At 43.5% G+C, this 22,314-nt stretch overlaps 1 protein-coding gene across 5 annotated transcripts in view; it reads left to right on the forward strand.

Annotated features, from left to right (window-relative positions):
• Window positions 1-22,314, forward strand: part of UIMC1 (ubiquitin interaction motif containing 1) — a 90,621-nt gene that overhangs the window by 16,941 nt on the left and 51,366 nt on the right. For 3 of the 5 annotated variants that reach the window (XM_006158875.3, XM_027775929.1, XM_006158877.3), the window contains exons 4-8: window positions 5,838-5,962; window positions 7,059-7,164; window positions 7,482-8,218; window positions 19,600-19,664; window positions 21,894-21,970. In XM_006158875.3, coding sequence (XP_006158937.1) covers window positions 5,838-5,962; window positions 7,059-7,164; window positions 7,482-8,218; window positions 19,600-19,664; window positions 21,894-21,970 — 1,110 coding nt within the window. Of the gene's footprint in view, window positions 1-5,837; window positions 5,963-7,058; window positions 7,165-7,481; window positions 8,219-19,599; window positions 19,665-21,893; window positions 21,971-22,314 lie in introns of those variants that run through there. The other 2 variants (XM_006158878.3, XM_027775930.1) reach the window with 2 other exon arrangements.

Consider the following 22,314-nt stretch of genomic DNA (forward strand, 5'->3'; position numbering starts at 1 on the left):
CGCCCAATAGCAAAAACCGCCCAAAAAAAAAAAAAAAAAAGAAAAAAAGAAATATAACTCACATGATACAGTTCAACCACTTGAAGTGTACAGCAACTTTTAGTATGTTAACAGTGTTGTGTGGTCATCACTACAGTCTAAATTCTAGGTCATTTTCATTATCCCAGAAGGAAACCTTGTAGCCTTACTAGTCACCCAGACTCCTCATCCCTTCCAGGCTTAGGTGACTCCTGTTCTACTTTCTATAATTTTTTTTTAGACTTATTATTTAATTCCATTTGTTATTATTATTACTTTTAATTTGACCAGATAGAGACAGAGAGAGAGAGAGAAAGGGAAAACAAGAAAGCAAGCCACCAGGTCTGGGACTCAAACTGCAGTCAGCCATGAGAGGATCCAGTGCCTTTAACCAGCATGCCACCTGCCGGCCCCATGGGTTTTGTCTGTTATTCTGTTCATTTAGTGTATTACATGAATTGATCTTCACATGTCAAATTAACTTTGTGTTCCTGGAATACATCTCACTCTGTCACAGTGTCATGCTTTCAGCATGCTGGTTTTGGTTTGCTGGTACTGAATTGCGATTTTGTCACCTGTGTCCTTAGATATTGGTCTGTAGTTTTCTTGTATTTTTGTCTGCATTTGTTATCAGGCTTATACTGGCCAGATAGAGTGAATTAGGCAGTGTTCCTGTCTGTGTTTTTGGAGAGTTTGTGGAGAATTGATATTCATTTTTCTCTGTTAAAAAAAGTTTATTCATGAGAAGGGGTGCATGTATACACATACCTCCTCAACAAAGGTCTTATGGCACTGTGATCCCCTTCCAGTGTGTCAGGGTCTTGGGTGTGTGTGCATCCTGTGCCTGTTCAGGTCTCCCCAGGACCTACCCTGCAGCTGGCCATGTGGCCCACAGCATTGTAGCTCAGTACAGGGCCGCCTGTGCTGCTGAGGCGGGCCAGTGTTATGTTTCTTTAACTCTTGGCACAGTTCACCAGTAGTCGTCTGATCCTGGGCCTTTCTTTATGGGTAGTTTTTTCTTTTTTTTAAAAAAGAATTATTTAACTTTATTTATTTAATTTAATTTTTTGGGGGGAGAGGTTTTTGCTATAGGGCGCGTGCGCTCGCCAGACAGAGAGAGACGGAGAGACAGAAAGTGAGAAATCACCCCCCAGGGGGGTTGGTCACACTGCAGTCCCTTCTCCTCCATTCTCCTCTTGGGATCTTGGGCACGCACGCACATGCACCTGGTGTGAGTTTTAAGCCTCCGGGTCCGGGATGCGAACTGTGGTCGACTACGTGGGAGTCCAGCGACATAGTCATTACGCTAACTGCTGGTCCCCTCGCCATAGAATTTTAATACCACGTTATGCTATTTATATGCAGATTTATATATATTTTTCTTTTTTATAATTATTTATTTAATTTTATTTATTCACTCATTTATTTTAATTTGACCAGAGAGAGAGAGACAGAGGAGGAAAGAGAGAGAGGGAAGGTGAGAAAAGGAAGCCACCAGGTCCGGGACTCAAACTTTGGTCAGCCATGTGGGAGTGTCCAGCACCTTAACCACCTGCTGGTCCCCTATATCTTTGTTTTATATATAAAGTATGATTCTTTTCAACACTCAAGGACCAGCGTTTTTCCCCTTAGGAATGTCACGACCCAGTTGGGAAGGCGGGTCCGGGTCCGAGGTGCCCAGTGTACTGTACTGGCTGCTCGCTGTGACCTCATCACCCCTGCAGGCTGCAGTGCTGTTCTTTCACCCTGACACTGCCAGTTGGTGTTTTTTCTTCTTATTAGTCTTTGCAGTCTAGTTAGATGTTTATGCATTTTTATCCCCCTTTTCAGAGAACCAGTTTTTCCCCTACCATATACTCATCTTTATTTAATTGATTTATTTATATTTCTTTCTACTGACTTTGGGTTGATTTGATTCTTCATATTCTAGATTCTTCAAATGGAAAGCTTGGCTCATTCATTTTAAGCATTTTTCTTTTTTAAAACAATTTTCCTGGGACCAGCAGATGCCATAATAGTTATATCGCTGGACTCCCACAAATGGTCTTCTACAGTTCGAGCCCTGGACCCTACCTCTTTAAACTCATGTGGGGCTTGTGTGCATGCATGCCGAAAATCCCAAGAGGAGACTGGAGGAGAAGGGATTGTGGCATGGCCATCCCCCCTGGGGGTGATTTCTTGCTTTCTGTCTCTCTGTTGCTCTGGCAAGTGCACGCTCCCTGTAGCAAAAATCTCTTTAAATTTTTATTTTCCAAAGGACTTACGTATTCACTGGTGAGAGAGAATGACAATGAGAAAGCAGCTCCCTTGGGGAATGGTCATGCTGCATTCTCTCTTCCCACACTTCTCTTGCGTTTTGGGATTTTTGGCATGTGTACACCTGCATCCTGTATTGTTTCTCAAGCTGCTGGGTCCCGGACTTGAACCATGTAGCCGGCCATGTGAGATCCAGCTGCCTTAACCACTATGTCACAGGCTGGCCCTCTTTGTTTTTTCTTTTCTATTTGATCATGTGAAGGTATAGTTTTCCCTGTAAATGTTAGTTGTATCTCAACAAATTTTGATATATTTTTATTTCCATTAAGGTTATTTAAAATTCAGTTTGGTACATTTGTAATGTTTGCATTCTATTCATGGGATCCCTCATTCTTGTTCACTTCACGTTAGAACACGTGTAGCAGTTCCATGATTCCACAATCAGAGCTGTGCAGAAAGGCGTGGAGTCCAACAAGGGTCCTTTCCTTGCTCGCCATTCTCGTCTCCGGCGCTCGCAGTAACCAGCGTTAGCGTCCAGTTTCTCTCTCGTGTGACGGCACACATACACAGGGGTGTGTGTTTTCTCATTTCTCCATTCTTACACAGAGGGCAGCGCACTACACGGGCTCTTTTATATTTTGCTCTTTTCACTTAATATTTCTCTTATTATTTACTAATAATATATCCTGGGAATAATCACTCTGTTCTCCATAAACATATTCTTTATCCTCTTTTGTAGCTATGCTTACGTGCACTGTAGTTTATAGTTACTAAGTAGATTTCAGCGTTGGCAAGTTCAAGCATGGCTACAGTGAAAGCATGCAATGTTGTGTACTTCTGTTTCCTTAGGTGCATGTCTTCTGGACAAATTGCTAGAAGTGGGATTGTGAGGTCAAAGGGTAAATTCATTTCTATTTTGTTAGATGTTGCCAGACTCCCCTCCATAGGCTTCATATGAAATGATATTATTCTATCATTTTTTTTATATTATTAGCTAGAATAATTCTATAAAGAGAAATTTCTTGGGGCCAGCCAGAGGCATGGTGGTTAAGGCAGTTGGATCCCATGCGGCTGACTGCACAGTTTGAGTCCAGGACCCAGCAGCTTGAAAGCTTGCCAGTGTGTGTGTACTTGTACGTGTATGCCCCAAATCTTGAGAGGAGAATGGATGAGAAGGGACTGTAGCGTAGCCATCCTCTCCTGGGGTGCTTTCTCACTTCCCTCTCTCTCTGACTCTCTCTCTCCAGGGAGTGCACATGCCCTACAGCAAATATAGATAGATAAATGGATAAAAGGAAATTTACCCTCTACTTGGTTATCAGTAGTAATATAGCTCAGAGAGGAAAACTACGGGAGAAGCTTGAATGCGTTCTTTCATTACCATTTCAGAATAAATGATTCACTTGTATTCTTCTAAAGTGACCAGTCATGCCTTTTTTAAAAATTTTGTCCACTTAAGAATTATTTTGTTTTGGGGCCAGCAGGTGGCATGGTGGTTAAGGGCACTGGACTCCCACATGGCCTACAGTAGTTTGAGTCCTGGACCTGGTGGCTTGCTTTCTCACTCTCTTGCTCATTCTGTCTCTCTCTAGTCAAATTAAAATAAATATAGTTGAATAAAATAATTCTTTAAAAAATAATTGTTTTAATTTTATTCTTTTTTTTAAAACTTTTTGTATAAAAAGGAATTTATTTATTTATTCATTAATTTCAATTTGACAAGAAAGAGACAAGGAGAGAGAGAGAAAGAAAGAGAAGGAAAGTGAAAAAGCAATCCACCAGATCGAGGACTCAAACTGTGGTTGGCCAGGTGGAAGTGTTCAGTACCTTAACCACCATGTCACTTGTTGGACCCCTCAACATTTTTTTTTGAGAGAGATTTTTGCTGTAGGTTATGTGTGCTTGCCAGAAAGACATAAACAGAGATACCCTCCAGGGGGATGGCCATGTCACAATCCCTTCTCCATTTTCCTCTCGGGATTTTTAGGCACACACACTGTACACATGTTCCTGGTGTGAATTAAAAAAATATATATTTTTTGTTTTATTTTTTATTCATTGTCATTATTTAATTAATTAATTTATTTTTGAAGTTGACCAGAGAGAAGGAAAGTGAGAAAGCAAGCTGCCAGGTCTGGGACTTGAACAGCAGCCAGCCATGTGGGAGACCAGCTGCCTTAACCACTGTACCATCTGCTGCTGTCCCCCAACCCCTGCATGAATTTTAAGCTACCAGGTCTGGGACTTGAACCATGGTCGATTATGTGGGAGTCTATTGAAATAACCATTATGTTGTCTGCTGGTCCCTATTATTATTATTATTTAAAAATATGAAAGAGAGAGAGAGGGAAAGTGAGAAAGCAATACACCAGGTCCAGTACTCAAACCCTGTTGGCCATGTGGGAGTCCAGCTCCTCAACCCCCATGCCACCTGCTGGCCTCCAGTCAAGTATCCAGTATGGGGCCGGCAGGTGGCGTGGTGGTTGAGGCGTAGGACTCCCATGCCAGTCGGGGTTTGAACTGAACCTAGCGGCTTGCTTTCTTGCTTTCCCTCTCTGTCTCTCTGGTCAAATGAAAATAAATGAATAAATAATCTTCAAACAAAACAAAACACTATCCAGTGTGAGCTTACAGACTGAAGTACATTTTATGTGTTTTAGTCCATTGTGTGCATTATTCTCATTGATACTCTAGTTCCATTTTTGATTAGTAAGAACTTTTTTAGGCAACTTCTGAGCTCCTTGCTATAACCCTAGTAGTAGCTGATAGATCCCTTGCTCACAGCTGTGATAACTATTTTGGCTCATCTTACACATTTCCTGCTTCAGACTTGCAATCGGTCATTAATGTACCCCAGTTGCTTTTAATGGAAAATGGTGTTTGGAGGTCATATTTTGGTTTCAGGGCTGTGCTTTCCTGGGTAAATCAGAAGGTTCTAGAGTAGAGTTATGGTTAAGTACAGAGTGTAAAGCAGCGTGGTATTTAGCACAAAAGCTATAGGAGGGACTTCATTCCTCTGTTTACTCATTCATCACATGTTTATGAGTATCTGCTATGTACAAGGCCTTCCTTTTTTTAAAAAAAGTTTATTTAATTTTATTTATTATTGTTATTAAATTCACTATAGGACACACATGTACTCACCAGAGAGAGACAGAGACAGAGACAGAGACAGAGAGAGAGAGAGAGAGAGAGAAAGCAAGCTGCCAGGTCTGGGACTTGAACCGCAGTCGGCCATGTGGGAGTCCAGCACCTCAACCCCCATGCCACTTGCTGGCCCCAACCAGGCATTCTTTTATGTGCTAGAGATATAACCAACAAAACAGGCAAAAGCTGTGCCTTCGTGGGAGCTTACAGTCTAGTTAAGCAGGGGTTCTTGTAACTGCTGCTAATGATCTTGGCAGCACCTTACTTTGTGGGCCTTTCTTCATGTATGAGGTTGTGAAATGTACTAAGTGATCTTACAGTGTCTCCGGTTGAAAAGTTTAATAGCTCTCTTTCTTGTTTTACGCTTATCCAGTGTCTGTGGTTTCTCTTCCTCCCTTGTTACTATCCTCTTACAGAGATGACAGAAGAAGAACAGTTTGCTCTGGCTCTCAGGATGAGTGAGCAAGAAGCTAGGGAGGTGAACAGCCAGGAGGAAGAAGAAGAGGAGCTCTTGAGGAAAGCCATTGCCGAAAGCCTGAGTGTAAATATGCTGAGCTGAAAATCTTGTGGGAATCGGTCCCTGCTGTCCTCTGACTTCCGCACTATTATAGTTACATTAGGCAGTTTATGTTTATTAGCTGTGTTAGTAATTCATCGAGTTTTCAACTGACAGGTATCTCCCATAGCAGTTTTTTATAATTATTTTATTTACCTTTATTTATTTATTTTAATGTGACCAGAGAGGGACAGAGTGGGGTGGGGGGTAGTGAGAAAGCAAGCTGCTAGGTCTGGGACTCAGACTGCTGTCGGCCTTGTGGGAGTTCAGTGCCCTTAACCACTAAGCCACCTGCTGGCCCTCCCCATAATGTTTTTTTAAGAAGTCTATTTTTTCCGTGACTGAGCAATAGAGAGAGATAGCACCTCGAACAGTTCTCAGTTCCATGGCCCACCTTCAGTTTCAGCTGGATCGTGGGCACATGTGTGCCCCGCTTACACAGGAAGGTTCCTGGATTTGAACTGGGAACCTTGCCATGTGGGATTGCCTTGCAGTGTCACATTTTACCAGTGAGTCACTGTCTGGCCCCCTGTGATAGTTTGTAAAGTTTGTGTTGAGTTGTTGCTTACCCTAATTTGGAGAGTTTTTGCTCACCTTATACAGGAGTTTACTTCCCTCCTACAGATTTTTCAGTCCATAGTTTTAAAGAACCCTAGTAAGTTGGCTGTTTCTAAAGAGAGTTACCAAGTCCAAGAACACAAAAGGGAGCAAAATAAGGCGCTTATGTCCCCTGCCATGTGGGAAAAGCAAAGGGAGTGAGAACTAGTAGTGGGTTAGGTTATAGAGAAAGAATGAACAATTTAAAAAATAATTGAGTGATGGGAAATCGTGATTAGGATACGGGAATTGAATTGACTTGAAATGGGAAGGGCACTTGCCAGGGGCAGGTGCTGAGTCACCAGTGTCATTGGCCACTGTGTGACACTTGGCACACGGCATGGAGTGCACCGTGTGGAGTCATTTGGACTGAGCATAACTCTTAGGGGCAGCGGCCCGGCCCCCCTTTTAGTCCTTCCTGTGACTCATCAGGTGCAGCTGTTTTAATAGTAAATTTGTTCCGGTGTGGGGTCACTTGTTTCAGAGCTGCCGGCGTTCTGACGCTTCTGCCACCCGATCTCGACCTCTGGCCACTGGACCGTCTTCACAATCTCACCAAGAGAAAGCCACGGACTCTGGGACCACTGAAGGCATGTCTCCCTGTTCTGACTCCTCCTTCTCATCAAGTGTAACCTTACCACAGGGATCTCATGCTGAGAGCAGATAAACAGGAACGCCCCAAATCTCTTTGGTCATTAAATTAAAAAAGAGATTAAATCAGAGAGTAGTTGAGATCTCACTGATATCATCCAGCATACTTTTACCTCCAAGGAAAAACCAACATTTGATTAAAACTAAGAAGAGCCTTTCTTACTTACATAGTATAATTCTTGGTAAGTGATAGCTTACCAAGCCCTCTTAATAAAAAAGCTTGTCCTTAGCCATACTTTTTCTCAAATACCTACAGGCATATGGCAGCTGGTACCTCCATCACTGTGTAAAGGCTCACATGTCAGTCAGGGAAACGAGGCTGAGGACAGAGAGGAGCCTTGGGACCACCCTGAAAACACTGAAGAGGAGCCGGTCTCCGGCAGCTCAGGAAGCTGGGACCAGTCAAGCCAGCCAGTGTTTGAGAAAGAGAACGTTAAATGCTTTGACAGATGTACAGGCCACTTGGCTGAGCACACACAGTGTGGGAAGCCACAGGAAAGTACTGGGAGGGGTTGTGCTTTCCTCGAAGCTGCCCAGGGTAGGGGGAACACTTCGGGGCGCTGTCTGCTGACCCCAGCAGATGCCAGAGGTCTCCAGGACATTGAGGGCACTGTGCACTACTTCTGGGGTATTCCATTCTGCCCTCCTGCAGTGGACCCCAACCAGTACACCAAGGTCATTCTCTGCCAGTTGGAGGTTTATCAGAAATGCCTGAAAATGGCTCAGAGGCAGCTCTTAAAGAAAAAGGGGTTTGGGGAACCAGTGTTACCTAGACCTCCTTCTCTGATCCAGAATGAATGTGGCCAAGGAGATCAGGCTAGTGAAAAAAATGAAGGCAACTCAGAAGATATGGGAGATGAAGACAAAGAGGAGAGGCGGGAGTCTAGGGCATCTCTCTGGTACTCAAAAGCCAAGGATTTCCAAGAAAGCCCAGTTGAAAGCTTGAAAGAGAAACTTTTGTTGGAGGAAGAACCAACAACCAGTAATGGTCAGGTAAGTGGCAGTGACGTTATAATTAAGGGTGATTAATTAACAGATTACGTTTTAGGGGCCAGCAAGTGTCATAGTGGTTAAGGTGCTGGACTCCCATATGGCTCAAGTCCAGGACCCTGTGGCTTGAAAATCATTCTGGGCGTGTGTGTGTGTGTGTGTGTGTGTGTGTGTGCCCGCCCGTGTGCCCAAAATCCCAAGAGGAGAATTGGAGGGGGAGGATTGCGGTGTGGACATTTCCCTGGGGGGTGATTTCTTTCTTTCTCACTGTCTCTCTTTAACAAGCACATGTGCCCTATGGCAACACCCCCCCTCCCAAGAAAAAAAGGGGAAAGGATTATTTAAGCTATTTTTTATTTTTGTGGTCTTCTTCCTACTCTGTGATCCCAGCACTAAGAGGTAATCAGCATCATTATTATTGTTTTATTTATTTATTTTTTGAGAGGTTTTTCCTATAGGGCACATGCACTCACCAGAAAGGCAGAGAGAGACAGAGAGACAGAAAGCGAGAAATGGACTCCAACCACCATTGACTACTTGGGAGTCCAGCAACGTAGCCATTACGCCAGCCGCTGGTCCTGGTAATCATCATTATTCCTGTGCATGTAAAAGTAGAGTTTTGGGGGCCAGCAGGTGGTATGGTGATTAAGACACTGGACTTCCACGCGGTGCTCGCTTTGACAGCTCATATACTAAAATTGGACTCCCACATGGCCAACTGCAGTTTGAGTTCCAGACACTGCAGATTGGAAAATCACACAGGATGTGTATGCATGAGTACCCAAAATCCCAAGAGGAGACTGGAAGAGAAGGGATTGCAGCATGGCCATCCTCCTGGGGGGTAATTTCTCACTTCTTCCTTTTTCTTTCCTTTCTTTTCTTTTTTAAGAGGAATTTTTGCTGTAGGTGTGAGTGCTCAAGAGAGACACAGAGACAGAGGGAAAGTGAGGATAGAAAGTGAGAAATCAACCCCTGGGGGTGATTGTTGTTGTTGTTAAGAATTATTTCATTCAGGGGCTGGCAGCTGGTATAGTGATTAAAGACACTGAATTCCTACATGGTTGACTGTGGTTTGAGTCCTGGACCTGGCAGCTTGCCTTCTCACTTTTCCTTTCTCTCTCTCTGGTCAAATTAAATAATAATAATAATAACAAATGGAATTAAATAAACAAATCTTTAAAAAATATTTTGTTCAGTTTTATTTATTGTAATTACTATTTTTGCTGCCAGGTCCAGGACTTGAATTGCAATCAACCATGTGAGAGTTCAGCACCTTAACTACCATACCACCTGCTGGCCTCCCTTTACTCCAGCTTTTATACAAATGATAGGATGCTATACACATTATTCTTCACTTTGCCTTTTTCATTTAATAGATGAATAAGATCATTCTACATTCATACATGATGAATTTATTAATTTTTTTGAGAGGTTTTTGCTATAGGGCGTGTGCACTTGCCAGAAAGATGGAGAGAGAAAGACAGAAAGCGAGAACTCACCCCCCAGGGAGATGGCCACGCCACAATCCCTTCTCCTCCATTTTCCTCTCGGGATCTTTGGCACGCACGCACACGCACTGGCGTGAGTTTAAGCCACCAGGTCCAGTATTCGAACCTCTGTTGACTACATGCGAGTCCAGTGACATACTAGAGTCCATTGCACCAACTGCTGGTCCCTTTAATGTTTTTGAGTGTGCCATGTATGGATGAATCGTAATTCATTTTATCTCGTGCCCTACTGGTGGACATTTAGGTTGTTTCCAGTATTTTACTGTAATTACCAGTACTTAGCGCTATGGCTATGTCGCTGAACTCCCATGAACAGTACTGCAGTGACTACACTTATACAGAGGATGTTTCATCCACACGAGGGACTGTTTTTTTTTTTTTTTTAATTTCCAGAGGGCATATGAACATGCCAGAGTGAGCCAAACGGAGAGAGAGAGAGAGAATACTCCCAAATGGAATGTGGTCACACTGCAGTCCTGACTGCTCCATCCTGGCTTCCTGTTAGGGTTAGGGTACACATGCCTGACATGCTTTTCAAGCCATTGTGTCTGGAACTTGAGCTGCGATTGGCCATGAAGAACCCGTCTCCTTTAACTGTTACACCACAGCGCCAACCTTGAACTTTTTAAAAAATGGTTTTTGTTTTGCTTTGTTTTGTTAGCCAGAGGCAGCGCGTGTGCACCCACCAGAGAGAGAGAGGGAGAGGAAGAAAGCACCCCTCAATGGGTGTGGCCATGCCATGGTCCTTCTCCCTTTCTCCAGACTGTCAGGACTTGGGGCATACATGCACACATGCCTGGCATGTTTTTCTTTCTTTCTTTTCTTTATTTTAGAATTATTTTGTTTAATTTTATTTATTATTATTATTTAAAAATTTGACCAGAGGGAGAGAGGGAAAGTGAGAAGGCTGCCGTGTCCAGAACTTGAACTGTGTCAGCTATGTTGGAGTCCAGTGCCCTAACCAGCAAGTGCACGCCACTTGCTGGTCCCCAGCTGGCATGCTTTTTAAGCCATTGGGGCTAGGGTTTGAATCATGCATTTGGCCATGTTGGATCAGCTCCCTTAACTACTAGGCCATGGGGCCGGTCCTATACTCTTTTATGTTTAGTTTTTCCATGAGAAGACGAGAGCAAGGGAGACAGACACAGGCACCCCACCAGGTTCCTCATGTTGTGATCCCTCAGTTTTAGCCAGTCCAGGTCATAGCCTTGCATATCTGTAAGCCTGGGCCTTCCTGTTTGAATCTTCCTGTCTGACCCCTGACTAATCTGGTGGGGTTGTTTTATTGTTATTTTTTTGGGGGGGAGAGTTTTTTTTTTTTCTTTTTCTTTTTTGCTATAAGGCATGTGCACTCACCAGAAAGACAGAGAGAGACAGAGAGACAGAAAGCAAGAAATCACCCCCTGAGTGGATGGCCACACTCCGTTCTCCTCTTGGGATCTTGGGCACGCACACACACATGCCCGGCATGAGTTTAAGCCACTGGGTCCAGGACTTGAACCACAGTCAACAACGTGGGAGTCCAGAGACATAGTCATTATGCCAACTGCTGGTCCTATAATCTGGTGGTTTTTAAGCATTTTTTAAAAATAATTTATTATTTTTTTTAGTTGCTATTTCTCTGTCATTGGACTTTGAACTTTTCATTTTATTTTACAATTATCCTGTTTATCCTCTCTCTCTTCTATTGTGAAAAAGGTTCAAGAAACGGAGCTGTGCAGGGAGGGGCAGGGGCGGCAGGTGGTGTGGTGGTTAAGGGTGCTGGACTCCCACATGGCAGACCTCGGCTTGAGTCCTGGATCCGGTCGGTAGCTTGCTTTCTTGCTTTCCTTCCCTCCATCCCTCCCTCTCTCTTTCTCTCTTTTACTTCTCTGGTCAAAATAAAAATAAATAAATAAATAAAGTTAAATAAAATAATTCTTTGGAAAAAAAAGAAATGGAGCTATGCAAAGCTTCACAGCATAGTTTACAGAGGGTAGTGTGGATCTGGGACTTGAGGTTTGCATTTTAGTAATTGTGTGTCTTTGAGCAAGCCAGTTAACCTCTTTGCATCTCAGTTTTTGCATCTGCCAGGTAGGAATAGCAATTCCTGTCTCAGAGTAGCTGTTGGGATGATTAAAGCAGGTTTGTGTTAAGTACTGAGGAGGTTTTAAGTACTCAGCTAAGGGTGCTCACTCTAAGGGAGCAGAAGGTCATTTGTTAGGGTACTTGCAGGGGTTGGTCATTCTTTTCTAGCAATCCTCTTCATCCAGATTCTGGAAAGATTGTTATATGGGAGAAAAAGACGTCTTTCGGGGCCAGCCGGTGGCATAATGGTTACATTGCTGGACTCCCACGTAGTCAACCATGGTTCGAGTCTTGGACCCAGTGGCTTAAAATTCACACCAGGTGCGTGTGCATGTGTGCCCAAATCCCAATTGCATCATGGCCATCCCCCTAGGGGCGAGTTCTCGCTTTCTGTCTCTTTCTGTCAAGCACATGTGCCCTATAGCAAAAATCTCTCTCAAAAGGCATTTTTCTTGACAATTCTTCTAGTGTCCTCATTCTAAAAGGAAAATTAGGTATGCTTAGAGTGACATTGTTTTGTTTTATGTTTTGCAGATGTTTCTTCTTAAAAGAATAAATTAACTCCAAAGAATGACACGTAACGATTTATTGTGGTTTGGCTGTGATCGCAGGGCCAGAGTTGGGAGCAGAGACCTGTGTCATGCTCCGTGATGTCCCGCTTGAAAGCATTGCCTTGGGATGGCCCGGGAGGGGTTGAAGGCCAGTGGCTGGTCTTAGTGTCCTGAAGTTCTGACTCTGGCTGACTTCATGAACAAGCCACCAAATATTGCAGATAGTATTATTGGTTGATAGTAGTTGCTGCAACAAACTAAATCAATGTAGCTTAATTTTGTTTATTTACTTATTTATTTTAATTCATCCAGAGAGGGACTGAGAAATAGAATGATAAAGCAAGCTGCCAGGTCTGGGACTTGAATTGCGCTTGGCCAGTGCCCTTAACCACCACACCACCTGCTGGCCCCAAAGAGTTTCTCTTAAGGAAACTGTGTCTCCTAAACCCCAAAGCAGGACCTTAACCACGCCTGCAGGTCCTGCTTCTGGAAATCACCTGCCGTTTCTGCCCTCACCACAGTAGTGCAGCTGTTTTCACCCTGTAGGCTGGCTTCTTTTACTTCTGTTACTCAGGGTAGGTGGAAGACACTGACCTTATAACTCCCAAACGGAAATATTCCATGCTTCAAGAGATTTACTTTCTTTCAAGTACCATTTTAAATTTCTAGGGCAGGTCCTTTTGAGGTTAGTGGCCCCTTATCAGTGCAGATGGCTCTGGCCTACAGGGGTCAGTAAGGGTCAGACTGTGCGGGCGGTGAGTCCACTGACAGTAGGGTGAAAGGTGTGAGGAACAGGCTGCAGTTACAGGAGACCAGGCAGCAGCCTGGTTGGTATCCAGTATAAATACTAACTTTAGAAATCACTTAAAAAAATTAAAAAATGTTAAAAAGTTTAGACCAGTGTTAAAAGCCTCCACAATCCTATGATGTATTGCTTCACCTTTATTTTTTTGTTTGTTTAGATAGTATTTTTGTATTAAAAATGTTTTTATAAATTAAAATAAATTTTCCATAGAGTGTATATACTTGCTGGAGACAGACAGAGATAGAAGTAAGAAATCACTTCCCAGGTGGGATGGCCACGCTGCAGTCCCTTCTCCTCCATTCTCCTCTTGGGATTTTGGGCATATATGCACATGTGCCCAGCAAGGTTTTCAAGAACCTGGGCCTGGGACTCAAACCGTGCAGTTGTCCATGTGGGATCCAGTGCCTCAACCACCGTACCACCTGCTGGCCCTAATATTTTTGTATCTTAACATTATTTAGATGTATTCTCATGGTGTTAAAGTTATCTGTAGATTTCACTTTTAATGACTATGTTATATTCCAGCTTATTGCTTTACCATAATATTTTAAACATTTCCTTTTGCTAGTTGTTTTAATAAACATCTTTCTGCATGGAACTTTTTATTCATGATCAGTGTTCTTCATGGTAGGGAGCCAGGAAAATGCTGAGTTAGAGTTGTGAACAGAACGATTGCTAGTCATTGCCAAATTGCTTTTCAGAAGGGTTTTTCAGATGTATACTCCCTTAGGGCCAGCCCTGTAGCCTAGCAGTCAAGGGAGCTGGATTTCACATCACTGACTGCAGTTCAAATACCAGCCCCAGGGACTTAAACACATGCATGATGTGTGTGTGTGGTGTGCATATGCGTGTGTGTGCATGTACCTATGTGTGTGCCCCAAACCCTGACAGGAGAGAGAAGTGAAGGAGAAGGGATTGTGGGGTGGCGGTGCCCCATCAGAGGGCGCTTTCTCCCTCTGTCTCTTTGTCTCTCTAGCTAGTTCATATACGTTCTGGAAATTGAAAAAAAAATCTGTACTCTTTTTAGCATTGGGTGAGAGTATCTGGGTCACTGGTTTTGCCAACATAATACCTTTATGTAATACCTTTATTACATAAATACCTTTAAAATCAAACAAACAAACAAACTTGATTTTATAGGCAAATAATGAAAGTCTTATGATTGTACTTTTATCTCATATCATTTGTTTTCAAGAATTGTGGATAGAGACAATTTGTGTGTGTGTGTGTATTTTCTAAGAGCTCTAGGATATATGCACTTGCTAGAGACACAGAGAAAGACAGGGAGAATGTGAGAATCCATTCCCCAGGGGGGATAGTCATGCCACAGTCCATTTTCCTCTTGGGATTTTGGGCATGCACACACGTGTACCTGGCAGGAATTTCAAGGTACCAGGTCTGGGATTCGAACTGTGGTCGACCAGTGCCTTAACCACTATGCCACCTGCTGGCACCAACATTTGTGTTTTTAAACATTTTCTATTGAACTTGTCTTTGCTGGAGCTGACCACATTTACAACTCTCTGGTTGATAGGTAATAGGAAGAAAATTCTAGTAATAGTGGCTCAGAAAAACTTTCGCCTTGGGACAGATGGTTCAGGCTATAGGACGGTTAGTAAAGCGTTGGAGTCAGGTGAGAACCGTTTTCTGGCCTCACTGGAACAAGATAAGGCTGTTTTGAAGGCTGAGGTCACCTGGCAGCATCAAGGCAGGGGAGGCAGTGGGTTGTGTGTTCACATGGTTACTACTTCTCGGGGGCCTGTTGTTCAATTTTTCTTTTAAAAAATAGTTGTTTAATTTTATTTATTATTATTCTTCAATTTGGAGAGAGAGAGCGAGCGAGCGAGCAACTGCCAGGTCCAGGATTTGAACCACAGTCAACCATGTGGGAGTCCAGCACCTTAAGTACCATGTTACCTTCTGGCCCCTGATGTTTAATTTTTCAGTCCATTTGCTGGATTTTTTTTTTTTTTTTTTTTTTTAGAAATAATGAGTTGTGAGAACTGAATGACTAACCAGACTCCAAGCTGATGTGTATACACCAAATAATAGTTGGTTAATTTTTCTGTGGAAAGAGACATTTTGAGTGACCAGAATACTCAGGTCCACTGTTTACTGTACCGCCTTCTAGGATGAAGGTATCTGGAAGACTGAAATAGTAATCAGAAAATGGAATTTTTTGTTGTTGTTAATTGTCAGAAGATGCATGCACTGATTAGAGAGAGAACAGGAGAGAACGCACCCCCAATGGGGCAGGAGGTGGCTATACCACAGTCTTTTTCCTCCCCTTCTCTCTCCACTCAGGATTTGGGGAACGTAAGCACACCTGCCTGTTTTCCAAGCTGCCAGAGCTGAGATTTGAACTGTAGTTGGTCGCATGGGATCCAGTTCCCTTAATCACTGTGCTGTGAGGCTGACCCAGAAAATAGAAGTTTTTTTTGTTTTGTTTTTATAAAGAGATTTTTGCTATAGGATGCATGCGCTTCCTGGAGAGACAGAAAAAGACAGAGAGACAGAAAGCAAGAAATCACCCCCGAGAGGGGATGGCCATGCCACGATCCCTTCTCCGCCATTCTCCTCTTAGAATTTTGGGCATGCACACATGCACGCACAGCCGGTGTGAGTTTTAAGCCACTGGGTCTGGGACTTGAACTGCAGTCAGCTACGTGGGAGTCTAGTGACATAGTCATTACGCCGTCTGCTGGTCCCAAAGTGGAAGTTTTAAGGGAGGGTTTAATTGGTCTATGGAAGAGCTGATAAGCTCCTGCTGTCCACTACAAAGGGTTTTTCTGTGATGAACTAGTGATGTGTCCGTTGACCTTTCACTTCCTAGGTCATGGTGTTGAAGACACTCTGATTCTATAGCTTTGAATTTTTTTTTTAAGAATTATAATCATTATTATTATTTAAATTATTTTTATATAACTTTATTTTAATTTGACCAGAGAGGGACAGGGAGAGAGAGAGAGAAGTGAAAGCACACTGCCAGGTCTGTGACACAAACCGTGCTCAGCTACGTGAGAGTTCAGCACCTCAGCCACCATGCCACCTGCTGGCCACTGAGTTCTCTCTCTTTCTCAGATTTGCCAGAGGGCCTGTGTGCTTGCCTGAGATAGACAGAAATAGAGAGAAAGCAAGAAAATACCCCAATGGAAAATGGTTATGCCGCAATCCCTTTTCCTTTTTCTCTCCTTTCTTTTGGGATTCTGGGCACGCACACATATGTGCATGGCATGTTTTTCAAACTGCTGGGTCCAGAACTTGAACTGTGCTGTTGACCACGTAAGATCTAGCTGCCTTAACCATAGGCCGCGGGCTGGCCCCTGTCCCTTTCTCTTTAATGTATTATCTCTTCAGCGTGCAGTGAGACCACAGCTTCCTTAAAGTTTCGTTCCTATCATATTTTGGATGGTTTACAAATTTTGTTTACTTGTTTTCATATTTTTCTATTTCATTGAGATGAAAGTTTGGAAATTAAAATGCGTTTACTGAAATAAAGACACTCTTGAGATTCTGTATTGAAATAGTTAGGAAAAAGATAATTTGAATAGCAACATAATAGTAGTGATTAGAGCATGGAATTTGGAGTCAGGCAGGTCCCAGCTCTGCTTTTGACCAACTCTATGATTTTGCACAAATTATTTAACCTTTCAAAAGTTTCACTGTCCTCATTTATAAAATAATTTAATATTGGGTCATCTGAAAAGTCATGACACATTTTTGCAAAGAAAAACAGAAAAAAAAAGGTCATGATTTTTCCAGTGACCCTGTACTTTTTACCTCCTAAGGTTCTTGTGAAGTTTAAGGGAGATCATGTATGTAAATTGATTCCCATAGGCCCAGCACTTAGTAAGTGCACAGTAATTGTTCTTAAATAATGACACTGGGAACCTTTGAGATGTAAAGTCAAGAGCCTTGATTGCGTGGGAAACCCCAGACCACTCAAGTCAGTCTAAGGCAGGGACATTCTATTAAGTGGACACTAGGTGTCAGTATTTGCTCTTTTTTTCTTTTCCTTAAAAGATTTCTATAAAAAGAAATGTGTCACTGCTGAGTTCAAACAGAGTCAGGTAGAGTATTTATTGCTGTTGTATTTTAGTCCTTTTGACAGTTTTGTTTAACTCTTGTTTTTCATAACTATGGCATGCCTGATTCTTGTACCACTTTATCTTCTTTTTGACTTAGGACTCAACTATTCCTATTTTGATTTTGTAAAGTGTATGTCATTATTGGGACTAGCTGTTGGCGTAATGGCTATGTTGCTGGACTCCCATGTAGTCGATTGCAGTTTGAGTCCCGGACTTGGTGGCTTAAACTCATGCTGGGTGCATGTGCGTGCATGCCCAAGATCCCGAGAGGAGGATGGAGGAGAAGGGATTGTAGCGTGGCTATCCCCCCTGGTGGGGGATTTCTCGCTTTCTGTCTCTCTGTCTCTCTCTCTCTCTCTCGTTCTGGTGAGCACACATGCCCTATACCAACCCCCCCCCCAAAAAAAAAAGTGTATGTCATTATTTACCTGAACGGTAGAGAGATGCCTACTGACTTAGGGTAGCTGTACTCTGTTGGGGCCCTGATGCCCTCAGCTAGTAGCTCTGCGTGCGCTGGAGCGAGCCTCACAGGACAGACACCCTAGAGGTCTGCCTGAGGCCCCAGGAGCTGCTTTCCCATGTCTGCTTTTTCTGTGCTCGCTTATATACCTGCATGTAATGAGCTGATTAACTTTACCATTATTTTATAAAGTATTATTTATTTAATTTTATTCATTATTATTTTTTAAATTTGACCATAGACAGAGAGAGAGGGAAAATGAGAAAGTCAACCACCAGGTCTGGGACTCGAAATGCAGTCAGCCATGTGGGAGTCCAGCACCTTAACCACCACACCATCTGCCAGCCTTCTACCATTTTTTTTTTTTAAGAATTATTTTATTATTTATTTATTCTCATTAGACCAGAGAGAGAGAGGGAAAGTTAGAAAGCAAACCACCAGGTCTATAATTTGAACTGCGGTCAGCCATGTGGGAGTCCAACGCCCCTACCACCATGCCATCTGCTGGCCCCATCTGCCATTATTTTTTAAAGAATTATTTGTTTAATTTTATTTATTATCATTACTTTTTAAAAATTTGCTATATGGCATGAGTGCTCACCATAGAGAGATAGTGAGGGAAGAGAAAGAGAGAAAGTGAGGACGAAAGCCACTGGTCCGGGATGCTGTGACCCGCTGTGCGGAAGTCCAGCGCTTTAACCACCACGCCACCTGCTGGCCCTAAGTTAATGAATTCTGCCATTAATCAGTAAAAATCATCTTTCTTTATGTAGTCCTTGTTCATGATGTTTCGTGAAAGGTATCCCCGTTGCCAGATAACATCCCCACGGTGGCGGATCTGTAGCAGAGAGAATCTTCACTGTCTTTCTTTCAGAATGTCCAATGCCGCAGCTCTGTGTGCTCAGAGAGACTTCTTTTCATGGATTGTAATGCTTTTCCCAGCTCAGTGTTTCCTTTGAAAACTAGATTTTTCTTTATAGTTCCATACACAACCAAAGCTTTCTCATTGCTCTTCTGAAATCACATTTCATTTGACTTACCAATTAATATTTATTTAGGTCTTATATTTTATAAAGTGCATTGCAGGCCTTATCTGGTCATCACAGTGACACTCTGCATTGCATGTTTAGGATGAGGAAGAGAATTAGCTTTGCTTTACCCAAGATTACAAATATAGTAGGTGATTCAGGGCTGAGTTGTCTGTTTGTTTGTTTGTTTTTTAATTGCTAGAGGGTGTGTGTGCTCTGTGGGGGAAGACCCCCATGTGGTATAGTCATGTTGCAATCCTTTTTCCTGCCTTTGTCCACCTGCTTAGGATTTCAAATACACACAAACACACCTGCAGTTCCTCAAGCAGCTGGGGCTGGGACTTGAACCACAGCTAGCTATGTGGGATTTGGCTCCCAGTTTAACTCACTGTGTCATGAGGCCAGCCCTCAGCTCTGATTTAAATACTAGTCTTGGGGGGTGGGGGGCGGCAGGTGGTGTGGTGGCTAAGGGCGCTGGACTCCTACATGGCCGACCATGGTTTGAGTTCCAGACCTGGAGGGTTGCTTTCTCACTTTCCCTCTCTCTCTCTCTCTCGCTCTCGCTCTCGCTCTTGTTCTGTCCCTCTCTTGTCAGATTAATAATAAATAAAGTTAAAAACAAATAAATGCCAGTCTTCTGACTCCACAGGGAGACTGTTCTTTTTAACTGAAACTTTCTGACTTCTATAAAGTGTTTTATTATTATTTGGTTCTTGCAAAAGTCATGATGTATTTTTGCATAGAAAAACAGAAAAAACATGTCATGGCTTTTCCAACAACGCATACTAATTGCTAAATGATGGCATTGAATAATTTTTTTTTTTTAAAGAAGTCAGTTCACCTCTGTGTGTTCAAGATTTTACCTGTTTCTTTGCAGTATTCTCAAGGGGTGTTCGTTGCAGAAACCTCAGAAGAAGGAGACGCCGTGCCTGCCTCAGGAAGGTGAGCTGTACATTGTACTCCTGAACTCCATGACGGTGCGTCCTGAGGGGATGATGTGAGCGAGGCTGCTCAGGGCAGCTCTCGGACTAAGAGACATTATTATCTGTAAGCGTTCAATGTGCAGCGCGTAGAAGTCTAGCGCATTAGGGTTGGAAGGGCTTTTCGGGGCTTTCTTGTCCAGTCCAGCCTTGGTGTAAACCTCGTTTACGTTGTGCCCAAACACGGTCGCATCTTGGGGCTCTCTCAACCAGTTGCGTGACTTCCTAGGCCGGTTCGAAGGCTCAGAGCTGCTTCCTCCGTGGTCCTCAGGCTGATGCTCATTTTACCCGCGTAGCCTACCCTTGCACATCTGTCACAGTGACTGAAGACTTGCATACCCTTTGACACCCTCATGTTCTCCATGCCACCCAGGATCTGTGTCACTCTCACTCCTAGTTCTCCGCCACTCGTAATCTGTTTGTATCTCATCTTTCTTATAAATGGTTGCATTTGCATTACCTCCTTCATTAGTCTTCTGACTGATGGATGGGGTTACCGTCTAAGTCTTCTTGCTTTACTGATAGATGAAAATGAAGTGGCTGGGGGGGACCAGCAGTTAGTGTAATGGCTATGTCGCTGAACTCCCATGTAGTTGACCGTGGTTCAAGTTCTGGCTTAAACTCACGCTGGGCACGTGTGCGTGCATGCCCAAGATCCCCAGAGGAGAATGGAGAAGGGATTGCAGCGTGGCCATCCCCCCTGGGGTTGATTTCTCGCTTTCTGTCTCTCTTTCTCTGCCTGGCAAGTGCATGTGCCCTATAGCAAAAACCTCTCCAAAAACAAAAACAAAAACAAAAAACCACCATGGCTGGTTGGTTATAAACTGCACTGTTCGCTAGGTCAGGCTTCCAGTTATTTTTCCCTCCCTTACCTGGTAGTAGAGTTCTGGGAGTTTCTCAAGAGCTTGATTTTGTATTCAGTGCCTGTCACCTTCCCTATAGATGAGCCTCAATGGTCTTTTCCTGTAATTCAGGTGGTGCTGTTTCTTGGACTTTTGGTTGATATTACTGGTGATTTCTTCCTGGGCTGAAGACTATGGCTTTGGTTTGATTCCCCTATAGTTAAGACAGTTCTGGCAGTGGTTTTAACTGGAGTAGGCCTCCGCTCCCCAGAGGCCTCTCTGCATTACTGTGGCGAGCCCTGTGCAGAACAGATGTAGGTTTTAATAAATGATTATGTGCTTTGTCACCAGGAGAGAGTTGGAATCACAGGCAATGTGGTTTGACTTCAAATTGATTAGCCCATTTTATAAATGTCAGCAGATTGTTTTGTGATGGACCCTTTGAATAGAGCCCTAATGTTACATGCCGAGTAAACTATGTCTGGCTTGGGTTTATAACAAATGCTGTGAGATGTTTTATTTAGAGAGAGAAATCACTTGCGGTTTCCTTTCAGGGTTTAGTTATTTATCATGAATCAGTGGTGGCTATTCTCTTGTCTCTGTGGTTCTTGGTTGATGTGAGGATTTGTGTTTTTAAGCGCCCTCTTGCATACTTGATCAGACTAACCATAAAGCTCTGTGAAGCGTGAGGGTGCTAGCTCTGGGGCTCAGATCTTTCAGCCGCGTGTCCCTGTGTCAGGAGGAGATTGCACTTAGTGAGCAGGCAGGCAAAGCCAGAAGGTTGGATCAGGGAAAGCATTCATAATGAAAGTTTCCTGAGAAGAGGTATTCAGCTTGTGTGGGCAGAGTTTTGCTGTAGGACAGTTTGGAACTGTATTATGTTTTTGTTGCTTTGAAAACCACATCTTGGGATAAAGAGGAATTTAGCTGCCAGGTGAGGAAGAGCTAGTGTATTGTCAGGAGCAGCTCCACGTGCTGCCTTAGGAGTTCATGTACTTCTGTCGAGGGCTGATAGAGGCTAGCCTCCAGCAGGGGAGTGGACTTCCTGTCTTCCGTGATCCTCACGGTTCTTACCTTCACGCTTCCTTAGTGTGAGTTTCTTTTCACTCACTGGAACCCGAATTATAAGCGTGTTTGTCTTCCCCATTCTCACCTGGACCTTCCCCATGGGACCCTTCCTTCCCTGCTGTGCCTTTGTGGTACTGGGCAGGGGGTGTCGGGTTCCCTGTGGCTTTGTAGGACTTTGCATTGCTTTGGGCCCTGCGTTCTGATGATTTTACTGGATTTCACTCATTCCGATTTACTTTACTGGGATTTCACTTGGGGTTTGTTTGTTGTTGTTTTTCCAGCATTGCTGCTTTTTCCAGAAAGAGAAGCTCAGTCCTTATGCCACAGAGTTCCACAGAAGAAATCACTGTTTGTCCTGGTAAGTGCCCACTGTGATACCTAGCTAGCTACCTTTTTGTGCTAGATTTTCTGACTGTTCAAACCTACCTTTAGGACACTTGTGTCTGACCGTGTGTATCTTTACACATGTGCATATATACATACACAAACATATGGACAAACACATATACTTGTTTTTTTTTGGAGAGATTTTTGCTATAGGGCGCGTGCGCTCGCCAGACAGACAGAGAGAGACATAGAGACAGAAAGCGAGAAATCACCCCCCAGGGGGGATGGTCACGCCGCAACCCCTTCTCCTCCATTCTCCTCTTGGGATCTTGGGCACGCACGCACACGCGCCTGGCGTGAATTCTAAGCTACCGG

This window comes from Tupaia chinensis, unplaced genomic scaffold (genome assembly GCF_000334495.1).
Source record: "Tupaia chinensis unplaced genomic scaffold, TupChi_1.0 Scaffold000612_1, whole genome shotgun sequence".
Classification (NCBI taxonomy): domain Eukaryota; kingdom Metazoa; phylum Chordata; class Mammalia; order Scandentia; family Tupaiidae; genus Tupaia; species Tupaia belangeri.